General features: G+C 39.7%; 1 protein-coding gene across 2 annotated transcripts in view; it reads left to right on the top strand.

Moving 5' to 3' along the window:
• Positions 1 to 12,867, top strand: part of MAPKAPK3 (MAPK activated protein kinase 3) — a 316,126-nt gene that overhangs the window by 286,671 nt on the left and 16,588 nt on the right. For both annotated transcript variants that reach the window (XM_085625130.1, XM_085625131.1), the window contains 2 exons: positions 2,572 to 2,657; positions 6,927 to 7,007. In XM_085625130.1, coding sequence (XP_085481256.1) covers positions 2,572 to 2,657; positions 6,927 to 7,007 — 167 coding nt within the window. The remainder of the gene's footprint in view (positions 1 to 2,571; positions 2,658 to 6,926; positions 7,008 to 12,867) is intronic.

Here is a 12,867-nt window from a genome sequence, read left to right as displayed (position 1 = left end):
ACGTCTCCTCGGCAATGAGATCATAGTTCAGAGTCTTTCTTTAAAGCTCCTTTGTTTTCCCAAAGCTGCCAAGGACGCTTCATTTCACTTGGAGATCGCCCAAAACTGCTGCTGTCCTCACGGAAATTTTCAATCAAGCAAAGCAAGGACTGTGGTCAGCTGACTTCAGGACCATATTCAGCAAGGCTCTCTCTCGTCACGAATTCTACTCGAGGCCAGGCCTTTCGTATCGGCCATCTTTATTTAGGCCACAATAGGCCACAATAGACCATCTTAATTAAAAGAGACAAAAACAACGTTACCACAGCATAGTGATTGAACAGTGTTAACCCCACTAATACCCTTATGTATATGCAATTATCTAGCTCTTGCAACATAGAAAAGCATTAATTCGAAAAGCATTTCGTGCTTAAAAATAAACAGCACTCAGCAACGTTTATTTAATAAAACATGCACATTGTCAATAGCAACACATAAGCGTCCCTCGTGTCGGTTTTTCTCTTGTTAATACATACATGTTGATTAATAAAAAAAAACATTTACACAAAACAAATAATTAATGATTAAAAATTAGTAATTTTATTTTTACCACGTTTAGACAACTGAAGCTTCAAAACCTGATGAATTTTCAACAGAAAACTCTGCTCCAGCATAAGTATGTGGTACATGTTTCACAATCTGCAAAACAGTGCAGTTATTTAAAGGTTGGATGGGATATATGAAGCCATTAATCCTCAAAAGCTGCCCCTGTCAAACAGAGTGCTACTTGTCAAGTCTTCTTTAGTTTATTCAGATTGTTCACTGGTAATGAGCGTCAGGATGCCTGTATAGCAGTACTTAATTTGAGCCGGTGCTTTCCGGTGCTCGGCACCTGCACTTAATTGCCAGCACCGGCACTTGGAACAGCTGCTCATTTAAAGATGAGCAGGAAAACAGTTATTTATTAATTCAATACATGTGAAAACAACTAATACCAACCGCCCAAACCATTTTTAAAGCTTGTAGCAGTGTGATGGTTAGTAGTTTTGTATGTTCTGTTATTGGCAGTGCTTGCAGTAGAAATGTGGTGCAAACTGCGGTGGCCTCTTCATGAAGGCCCCAGCACTAATAAGTTTACATATTAAGCACTGCTGTATAGGTAACAGCGCTTTACAAGTGAACTATTAATAATACTAATTAGTTTAGCTGAGTCCATCCTGTGTTTGAATCAGTCGCAGTGCCCTGTAAATGGAGTTCAATCCAGGCACTGAAGAATTGAATCTTTAATGGTGAAAGTATACTAGTGTATGGCGTAGGGTAGAATCAGTTACAGAAGCAGATAAGCTGCTTCAAATAAGTTGGAAGGCATACAAGTACCCAGGAGGTCGAGTTAAGGAGGGCATGTTGAATCTGGATCCTTATCCCTCAAGCCACATCAAAGTGGGGGGAGGGCACTTCTGGTGCTGCAAAGTTTGTTTTTTCTAGGCAGTGAAGGTGGTTTAATTCCAGCTGGAGCACTGAACATTGAGTGGCATCTAAATGGGTGCTTGCATGAGCAACTCAGGGAAACTGGTAGATATTGAGGTGTGCCATGCCAAATTATGTTTGATAGTCTATGTCAACTATTGGACATGCTGTGGTTCCTGGAAAAAACTGTTCTGAGCTGTGGTTAAGTGCCTCGACTTGAAGGAAAAGCTTCTAAAGTCATTTTCTGTTCCTGTAGTTTGCAGTTCAGTTTCTACTTGCACTGTCTAGTTAATAAACCATTAAAGGGGTTTCCCCATAATGCTGCTCAATAAAATAAGCTTTCACAAATGCCCTAGATAACAGAGAAAAAACAAAAAGTGTGGGCAGGAATTCACTAGCACAGAGTCATACCACTGCAATAGCCCCAGAGTCATCTTGCAGGAAATCTTACTTTTTAGCAGACCATAGGCCAGACTTGTATGTCCCTTGAAGGTAAGGCCCAGATACTGGAAGTATCCTGATATCCAGTTCTTTGGCAAGATTTTAATACTTCCTCTTTAGTATTATAATGTGATTCTGAGACACAGTGGTATTTTATTGATGCAATCCCCTCCCATTAGTGAAAATATGCTATTGGTCACCAAAAATGTAATACCATAACACGTTCTTTTCATTAAGAGTCATCTTAACCATGTCCTTGGATTGTGACTCGTAGGTGAAAATCTCTCAGAAGTCTTTGAAAAAAACTCAACATAGTGGGGGATAGGATCTCTGGATAGCAGAGTATAATATTGTATATATATATATATATATATATATATATATATATATAGTTATGCTCACACAAGTATTCACTGTGCCCTAAAACAATATATTGAGTTAAATAATTTATAACTAGCAAATGTTGCTCAGACGTTATTGTAATTAGGAAATTCTGAATTATACATAAAATACAGGAATTCATTTTTATCAAAAATGTATGGATGTGGATTGGAGGGAGTAACCGGTGCTAGGAAATTAGTAGTTCATCAATGCTTCTATCATAGTATAAAATATCCTTTTTTATTCTTTCCTTCTGTAAATGTAAATAAACCCCAAGTCCTCGTGTTTTTCATGTTTATTTAGCCAAGGAAATGATTCGGCAGTTGCTGAAAACAGACCCAACTGAACGTATGACCATCACGGAGTTTATGAACCACCGTTGGATAAACGTAAGTTTGTATTTTCTTTAACCTTGGCCTCCTCACATTCTTCCCTTCTTTCTTTGTTCACTGTCTCTGCCCCTTAAACCTATGCATAAACGTCAGCAGCTTGGCAGTGGCAAAATGTATTACATTGGTAATATATTTTATCCCCTTCCAACTATCGCTGTTAATGCCTCCTTCTAATCCCCCAGTTCTAATGTCATGCAATTCATGGTAGGAATATTTGTGAACAATGCATATCAAAAATGAATGCCTGCCACTCTTTAATTACACTTGGCTTTTTATACACATTAAACTCCCAGCACCTGATCAAAGTTCAAAAACAAATGAGTCAATTGTCTTTGTAAAAAAAACCTACCTTGTTTCCCAGAACATTTTTATTAAGCCTGGGTGGACTTCATGGAGTTTTACTCTGCGGAACTATGTGAAGTGCCAGAAAAACTCTGCTGCGCACCACAGAGTACCGCTAGCAGCGGAGTCTGTTAAGTTGTGCTGCTTGCACTGATTTTTAGCACCAGGAGCTTTAAAATAAGCACAAGTGGCACTACACGTTGCGCCAGAGGGCCCTGCAGCTTTCTGCCGCTCGAGTAGACATTCTACTCCAGCTGTAGCCTCCTCAACGCGAATGGCTTATTTCTCAATGTGAGCAGTAGCGACTTGCCGCGACTGTCCGCCATGAGAAATCTCGCTAGGAGGATGTCTAGCGCGTTATTTGTCTCTCGCAGGCACTTGTCAATTTACCGCTGGCGAGCCACTTGAGAAAAAAGAACTCTGCTCTGTGTATCTTCGGGGAGTTTTTCAGTACTCTGCACTGAGCACGGCGTGGGCAAAACTCCACCAACTCTGCCGGCGGAGCGGCATTCTTCACCCATCCCTTAATTTAATGTTCTTGTCCCTGGCAAGACTCAGAAATACTTTACAAAAAGTGAAAACTAAAGCAGTATTATTACCTCTTTAGCAAGAGCACAAAGTAATGCTATGGAACCACCCCATTGCAACAGGCTTTACTTTGTGAAGTAATCTCAATCAAGCATAATGCACATCTGAATCGGGGTGGGACATGTGAATCCTGAAATTACAGTCCTCGTACAAGAACTCGTTTTCGACAGAAGAAAGACTTTCTTATTTCCTATACAGTTGTCTGAAATTATGCCCATTCTTGATTGTAAAGCCAAGGGGTAACCTCAAAGAAGGCCTTAGGTATACCAACTGAAGTGGAAAATGTATTCTGTAGCGTAAAGCTGGTAAGTGATGCTGGGTGCAAGCCATCTACGGTAGACATCTGTGTTTAACATTAAGATGAGAGTTTTGTATGCTTTCAAGTTAATTTGTTCCTTAAATCTTCATAGTAAAATAAAAAATGCTAACCATCTCTCAGAGACAAATCAGTTCATGTGAAAACTAAGCAAATGTTTTTCACTGCCAGGAACATAATCTATGAGTCACAGGACTAAAAGGGTGGAAGAGACTGTAGAAGCAGACATATGGCCACCTTCGTTAGCAATCAACTTTTAGGCACTTTTCCAAGTCTGTTTTGGGCAGGAACAATTTCACAGCATTCCTGCCATCAATGTTAAGTCTGATTTTCTAAATGGTTTCACGAGTCTCAGAAAAATTAAAATGAACAGACACAATGACCCTTTTGTTTAAATTGTATTTTAACACAATTTTATCCACAAGTTAAGTGCTACATGAAAGAAGTCTAAAGTTCATCAGCACATACCTTACATTGTCTCTGTCTCCTTGTTGAAGTAATGATTGTAAGCAAAAAAGAAAGAAATGTGCGACATAATTCATATCCACTGGTACATTGGAACAAAAACTGGAACTCTGTACATTTTTTAACATTTATTTTAATATTCGCACTCTTCACAAACGTTTTACGTTTGTAAAATAATAAATAGAGGGCAAGCAGGTGCTCCGAAAGTAGGTTAATGTGAGAATAGCTCAGCAAAAAACAACTTCTAGTTGGGGAAATTGCAATCCAAAACACTTAGGAGCATTCTCTCAAAATATTTTTATATGGTGGGGCAGAGTTTGCAGGCCCCAAGTTGCCTGACTTTTTCTGGAACTGTACTGCAGGCTCCACTTTCTGCCCATTTGTGATGTGTGGAATTTGGAGCAGGTTCTTACAATAGCTCTACTTCAGAAGTGGACTTGATTGTGCTTTCCCAGTGCAATAAAGGAAGGCATTCATGTTAGCTCTTCAGGTTTTCATGTGGGAGCATCAGTGCTGAGTGGACATGAGGGCAGCGTCACTATCTGGCTTTGCTTGGCTGTGTATGGAGAGAGAAGAGTAGTACAGCTGTTGAATTCTGGCCATAGTAGAGGCCCAAATTCGCCCCCAGAATTGCGGTGGGGATATTGAAGGTGAGCACTGGGTAAAAGTGGAATACCGTGCTTGAGTCGATTGGTTGTTGCTAAAATTGGCGCTTGAAAAGCCCTTAGCATTGATGTTGGAATGAGGAGGTGCTGTGGCTCCTTTACTCTTCAAATATTGATAGTATAGGGTACAAGGATCAACGTTGACAAGAGAAAGCCTAGACATGATAGGATAGACTTTTACAGACTCAAGACATCTATTTGGAGTTGTAAACACCATGAGAATACAATGAAGTGTCCTCTGACTTTCATTGGAGCAAAACACACTCTCTGGGCCTGATTAGGAGTGTGGCGGCCTTCAAACCTCCTCACTCATATTGGCACAGCAGTGGCAGTCCACCGTTCGCTGGATTATGACTTTTAAAGTCTTACCGATGGCTTGACCACCGAATGCGCCAGGGAACAGTCACTCCTTGGTGGTGGCGGAGCCACAATGTAAAATGCTCAGCTGGACTGCTCCAGTCCTGCTGAGCATATTATGAGTTCCTGCACCGCCAGCCATTTCATGGCGGGAGCCCCACCATGAAAAGGCTGGCGGTGCAGGAACAAAGGGGGCTCTACAGGGCCCTCCCCTGCAATGGGGATACATTCAGGGGGACACAGCATGTATCCCCCTGTCTGTAGTCCCCCAAAGTTTCAGCACTTCATTGATGTCACCGTCCATGCCGTATTGGAACTTTTTTTTGCAATTCCCATTGCGGTGCCTGTTTTCCAGTCACCGCCATGGTAAATGCAAAGAACCATCCACCTTACACGAGTTCAACTCGTAATAAGGTGGGCAGTCCTTGCACGGCTTTGGTGCAACTGCACCAAAGTCGTAATCGGTCCCTATGTGCTTTCACTCTTGACAAATAAGCTTTACAAAGCTATGCCTTCGCAGTCAGATACCCACATAATCACAGAATCCCTTGCCTCTGCAATTTCCAATGATCCCTCTCTACCTTTCATTATATTGAGGAGTCACACATTTAAATCAATGAATCACTCCATCAGTCATAAAATCAATCAATCAGGCAATTTATAAAGTGCAACAGCTACTCTCTGAGAGTGTCCCAGTGCTAAGAAAACTGCAACACCAGCCCAACCACAGAGATGGCACACTCAGACAGTCAGATCAAATACACAGGTTTCCACACATTTTCTAAATAGGTTCTCGAACCTAATCCAGTAAACTAAGTGGGAGCGGATTCCATGCTCAGGCTGCATGATTAGTGGATGACTCCCCATCTTGCTTCATACGTCTGATCTTTGGGACCAGAAATAGAGAGACATCCAATGAATAAAGAGATCTAATCAGTTGGTAATGCAGTAGTCTCACAGAGAGATAGCTGGGGCAGGTGACATGAAAAGCTCCAAGAGCCATGATTATCATATGATCGAGGTCTATTCTCCAGATCTTTGCATTAATAATGCAGGATATTCAGCTGGATATCATTTTAAATCTGCCTTTCAACCTCTTCTTATAGAATTGTAATCCTGGTTTCAAGTCCAGTCAATCCTTCTGAGAAAAGAGCCATCTTCTTGTCTTATGAACCCATGTTGTTGTTCAACATATCTGTTCTTGAAGTTTTCTCAGAACCCTGATTACTTCTAAAAGGTTGCTCTACTGGGAACTGAACTGGAGACTATGGTGGTGTTAGAAAGTATAATACCACAATTGTACTATGCTTTGATGGTACTCGATACATGAAAGCTGGGGATTATGGATTCTTTGGAATTCATTATTTTCAGATGAAGCGGCTATCATCTAATGTGTGTGCGTGCAATTTTGCTTTTTTCAGAAGAGGAAGTGTTGTCTTGTGAGATAGACTGGGCGGAAGTAAAGCATCCGCTATATGTTGTAACACACCTGGTAGGGGAGTACTTACATGTCTTATTTTTTGTTCTCTTCAGCAATCCATTTCCGTGCCGCAGACGCCACTGCATACAGCCCGTGTGCTTCAAGAAGATCAGGAACACTGGGACGAAGTGAAGGTGAGTGGAGCCCAGCAGGAGCCACATCACACGCTTAGTATTAAAATACAGATGTCATCATGGTCGGTGTATAACACGCATGCATTAAATTTGCACATCATCTGTGCACTGCGATGGTCTTCAGACTCTGAGGGCCTCTAGGGGTGCCTCAAGTGATCCCAGGAGGGCACCAGGCTCTGGCCAAAAGAAGCATTATGCCGATAACATGCCTTGTTTTCAGCTGGGGGGCAAAATGAGCGGCAGTAAGCCGCTCTTTAATGGGAAATCTCTAACATCTTTTTTCATTTATATCCTGGAAGGGTGAAGGGTCAAAAGGGAAGCAACTCCAAATATTCTTCAGAACCCCCAACCCCATATCTAATAAACATACTGTGGATACTTTTACACATTAGTTAGGCTTGCCTGACCAGAATAGTACGTTTGGCAATCGTGTAATTGATTATATTTTTAAAACGCTAACAGTACTTAACTGCAATGTTTAAATAAGCCCAGACTTATTTAAATATTGCCAGTTTAATAGAATAATTATGAAAAATTCTGAGGGTCGGGGGTCTGAAGATTTTTTTTTTCCATTTGGGGCTTGGCATTAAAAGGTTTGAAGACCACTGGTGTACAGTGACCCAAAATTTAGGACGGTGTGATATTAGGCACAGACTGCCCTGCAGATATTTCTCATAGTCTACAAAAATCATGGAGCTGGTATTTTCCACTGATTAGGGGCCTCTTCACAAACTGCATTTTATAGTATGTTTATTAGTACTACATTAGTACTACTAAACGTACTACAAAATGCTGCTTATATACATGCGAGGGAAGGTCTACACCTCCACTTTTCCTTAGTCTTATGTGAGGATATGATTCCTCAATTAAGTATACATGTCAATTGTAAATATGGGAGGGGTTCAGGGGAGTGGCTGGAAAATGGGAAAAACTTACTGTTAAAGGGTAGAGGTTGAGAAAGAAGTGGTAAATGGAAGGTTAGGGAGGGGTTTAGTGAGGGACATGCACCCACCCACAAAAGAGTAAGCCCTGTCCGATTCACAAACTGTCCTTCCATGGTTACTATTACCAAAAAGGACCCAAAACAGTCATAAATGTACTCTAGCTCAGAGACTTAATACGTCCAGCACCTCCCATGGCCACTCACAGGTACTGCAACACCCTCTCCTGGAAAAAATGGAGATAGGGGCTTAAAATTAAACCCCATAGGAACTAAAGTTAAAATAAATTAGATTGTTTCAAATATATTTTTTCTAAATACATTTTCTTGAATGGCAAAAAAACGTCCTAAAATCTAATTAATTTATTTGACATTATTTTATCAAACTTTAAAAAATGTTCAACTTTATTCTTAAAATAAATTATTATTAAATAATTGTCACTTTTAATAATTTCAAATGCATAATAAAAATGTAGTGTTTTACTTTTGAAGGATTTTCTTTTAACTAAACTGCAGCAAAATAGTTTTATTTTTTACTTTTCATATAATCAATACAATTACATTTTTATTTAAAATTAAGTTAATCCTGCAGAACTTTTTTTATTATTCAACATTTAAAATACATAAATAAAATGAATTACCGATAATATTTAGTACAAAAATATTTTTCTATATTTTTTTTTACTTTAGTAAACTTTAAAAATTTTCCTTACAGTTTACCATAGGGCGAACTCCAACTGGTCTGACGTGAACATTTACAAGAAGTAAATGAACACTGGTATATTAGGGAACAGCCCCAGAATTATCGGGGTGGGTACATATATGGCTGCACTTTTGACTAACTTTACACTCCTAGATGGTGACTAGCATAAAGTAGTAAAGTTACTCAAAAGTGTAAGAGTAAACTCACACTGTTAGAATTACCCAAATGTATGTTTACATTTTTGAATATGCCCCATAGGATTTCACATTCCTAAGACCTGCCTGCTAGCTCCTTTAGTTGTTGACGTTTCTGCCTTCACTCTCTGTGGCTGTTTAACAATCTGGGTCCTGTATAGATTGTTTCTATAATACAATGGTAGGGGCTGTTTTCCTAACTAGTTGCATCTTTTTTTATCTCTGAAACTGGCATCCAAGCTTCCATTACAAAATGGCTGGTGGTTCCACGGTCTCATTTCCCCATTCTCCCAATGGTGACTGTTGCTGTAGCTCGTCGCCAGTTCTCTGTTTACAAAGGGTCATAATGATGGAAGGCTCAGTATGTCTATAGCACAACATCCTGTATGTATTCTGAACTGTCCCAGTTCTATGTGCAAAATGAGCAATGGCCAATTCTGCTGTTTAGTTATTAAATATCTAAGGGAACCATCTATTTGTAGTAGAAAATATCAGGCTCTACTTACGGTCAACCACATTGGCCAAATAGTCAAACGCTATTGTCAAATCCGAGATTGTGCTCCATAGGAACCAGTCCTGTTTACTGGCAGACAAGCTCTCAACACATTCCTGTGCTCCCCATGTTCTTTCTGCTTATCACAACGAGGGAAACTGACAAGGACATATAAAAATGTCAGAGTTTTAGGCTCACTCATCCAATACAAATAATCCTTTGTCTTCCAGGATCATATTTTTGCTCCTGCAAGGGCACTAGGGCTGTTTCAGATCATCCTCGTATGAGGGTGTGTCATCTCTGTAGTCTCCAGGGCCTGTGGTGGGGAGAAAAGGAATGGGTGATGGTTCTCCGATAACTAAGCGTATTTACCGAATGACACGGCTTGGCTGATAAAAGGACCTCATTAGTTTAAAAGCATTTCACTAGCATGTCACAATCTGCACTGGCTTACTGCTGAAAAAGAATCCAGTTAAGGCAATTTGAGTTGTCCACAAATCACTGTATTTGATCCCATTTGCAGTGAAAATCCAATCTGACACAGCAACCAGAAAGCTCTGCTCGGGTTAAAAAAAAAAAAAAGAAATCTACTGCTCATCATCCCACTGTACAAAAGAGAGAGTTGCGGATCAGAAAGCCTTCTTGATTTTGTGATCCACTCCCTTGAACTCTCTTCCTGATTCTATTAGGGTTATGAAGAGACATTTGAATTTAAGGACCTACTAAAGACTACTTTTTTCTGATAATTTTGCTGTTTGGGTCCCTGACTGATATCCACTGCCAAAATGTAAAATGGCAAATGTTGCACTTTTAGAGTTAAATCAAAATAAAAAAATGGAAATTAAATGTTCTTGCTAGTGCTGTCGCTTTCAGCCTTCCCGGCTCAACTAAAATGCTTCTGAAGTCGATGGGCGACATCTACATCTGCTATAGAGGAAGCAGCTCAGGTTCATAGGGAGCTTGTTTTAAGAATCAGCTTTGTGTGGATCCATGGTAGATTCCAAGCAGCTCTGCGTTTGATCCAACTTATTTCTTGCTCCTTCTATATCATGACTTGCCTATAAGAAGTGCTTTTCCTGCAGGGCTCAGGGAGTGGATGAAGCTGTCCGCTCAGCATGCCCGTAAATGTAGGACTGAGCGGGGCACCCTTCCTTGAGCCTACTTGTGCCCCAGTTAATCGGTCTCCAAGGTAGGGCTGTGCTCATCTTGTTTGTTTTTGCACATTAGAATTTAAAAACCAAGAATTCTTAGAAGTTGAACACTGGTGAATTAAAAGATTTTCTACGAGCATCATGACGTGTTTGAAGCCACATTAAGAACTCATTCAGCTGCTGCATTTTTACCGGTTATACAGTGCTGCTTCTTGTGTGCGAATAGCGTGGCCATTCAGAATATTTAGTTTTCTAGGTGGAGATAACCTTGATATCAGTTTGTCCTGCATTATGCCTACTTAAACAGTCTGTTTTTCCACTGCACTCTAAGGCGCCTATTCACAAAGTTAATTTTACATGTAGAGATCTCCTCAAATGTAGATCCACACGTACACCTAGGTGGGGATCTCTTCTTGGATAGAATTCACTTTTTCCATTTGTAGATTCCTGCCTAGATGTTGACTTCCGAGTTTCAAGCTCCTCAAAATAGGGAGTCGATATTCATATGAATTTGAAAACAAAAAGGTGCTATTCGTGACTTTCCACCTATTTGTGCAGGTCTCCGTCACAGAAGCAGGGATCTCCTTACAGAAATTTCAAGGAAATTTTTTAACTAATAAAAACATATATTTTTACATTTTGAAAATAATAAAACCCATTTCTCTAACTCCTTTTCACCTAGGACAAGTGCCACATTATAACATTTTAACTAATTATTTTTTTTATTTTGATTTAAATTAATTTAAATGTTAACTTTCCCTCGCTTGTCTCTTACAGAATTATTTGTGTTAAATGTCACTGATGCAATTTATATATTTTAATTGAGATTTAAATTGTTAAAAAAACAATCATTTATCATATATATTAATAAAATGTTATAATGTATATTAAACATTACCATTTAAGACATTTTAATAAAAAATATGGTACATACAAATTCCATTAAATAAAGTGTAATGTAATCTATCATTCAACGTAATTTATTTTAGTTTTTTTTTGTGACATGTTAGCTTTTTTGCCAACCTCCATTTATTTCAATGGGAATGTGTTGCAGTACTAGTGGTTGGCCATGTATGGTGCACAACTTCAACTCCAAGCTGGAATACATTTAGGGCCTTATTATGAAATTGGCAGTCCGACTGCCCGAACGCTGCATAAAACGACGTTTGGACCGCCAAGCTCGCAGCGCTCAGACCGCGACCGTGGGTACTGTCGTTCATGAACCTCCAAACTCATAAAAAGGCTCTTAAGCCACTTTTGTCAATAGCGCTAAAGAAATAAATATAGGTGTGTATTTAGTGAATGGCAATTGTCTTCCTCATTTCTGGCAGGGTTTTTGATTTAATATGTCCCTCTGCAAACCCCTCCTTTAATTTCCTTAAACCCAACGTATCCTATAATACCTATCGCCCATTTTCCCACCACACCCCCTTGTCCCTCACACATTTACTACTAAAACCTATACTTGCATGTGTGGTGATTTACATCACTGTGCCGTGGCGAAGATTTCTATCAAAGTGGCGGAGATCTACTGATAGAAAAGATAGGAAAGGCAGAGAGCTCCGGCTTAATGTTTGTGAATTGCACTTTCAAGAACATAAGGTAGCACTACTTTATGTATTACAAAAATGCTTTTTTGAATAGGCCCCCGGTGTTAATCTTAAATATCTCAGGCATATTGAATGTATTGATGTAAGAAGGTCAATGGTTAAGTTAGCCACTGGAGCCAAACCCTGCAACCTACAAGATTCAACTAGCTTTCTTCAGCAAATACCTAAATTGCAGTAAACCAAGAACAGTAAGACATTTGCTGTTAGTTCTATATATAGAACCAACTCCTTTCAGATAAAGCAAAAAACATAATTCCCCTGAACATTTCTGCTTCCACCCACACATGGAATTCTGTTGGATATTGCTTAGTCACAGCATCAGCGTGATCTGGATGACACGAGTCTGGACTTCATCCTAATTATTTAAAAATGTGCTTTTCGACACAACCGCAATAACCCCGACTGGAGTGGGATGGGACGCACTCAGACAATTACAAGGGAAGCAGACACTCTTAATTTAATTATAAATGACAGCCCACACAGGATTTTTGAAACATCTAAAGATGACTTATTTTCATTTCCAAGTAAAACAAGTGAATAAATGATCGCCCATTCTGTTGGGCACCAGAGGGAATTACTTTCATTCTCACTAGGGAGAGGAGGGGTGACATTTGATAAACTAGTACATTACAGGGCCTTTGATTATTATAGCAAATTGATTTTGGATAAAAACAGATGTAGACATGCACTCTGTGGCTATTGGCCTGATTACGATTTAGGCGGTGCAGCGCTGGGTCCTCCCCGCTGCTGCACCTCCAAAGCCGTGGTC

This window comes from Triturus cristatus, chromosome 9 (genome assembly GCF_964204655.1).
Source record: "Triturus cristatus chromosome 9, aTriCri1.1, whole genome shotgun sequence".
NCBI classification, from domain to species: Eukaryota; Metazoa; Chordata; class Amphibia; order Caudata; family Salamandridae; genus Triturus; species Triturus cristatus.
Note: the sequence above shows the minus strand (reverse complement) of the source record. Positions and strands in the feature narration are given on the sequence as shown.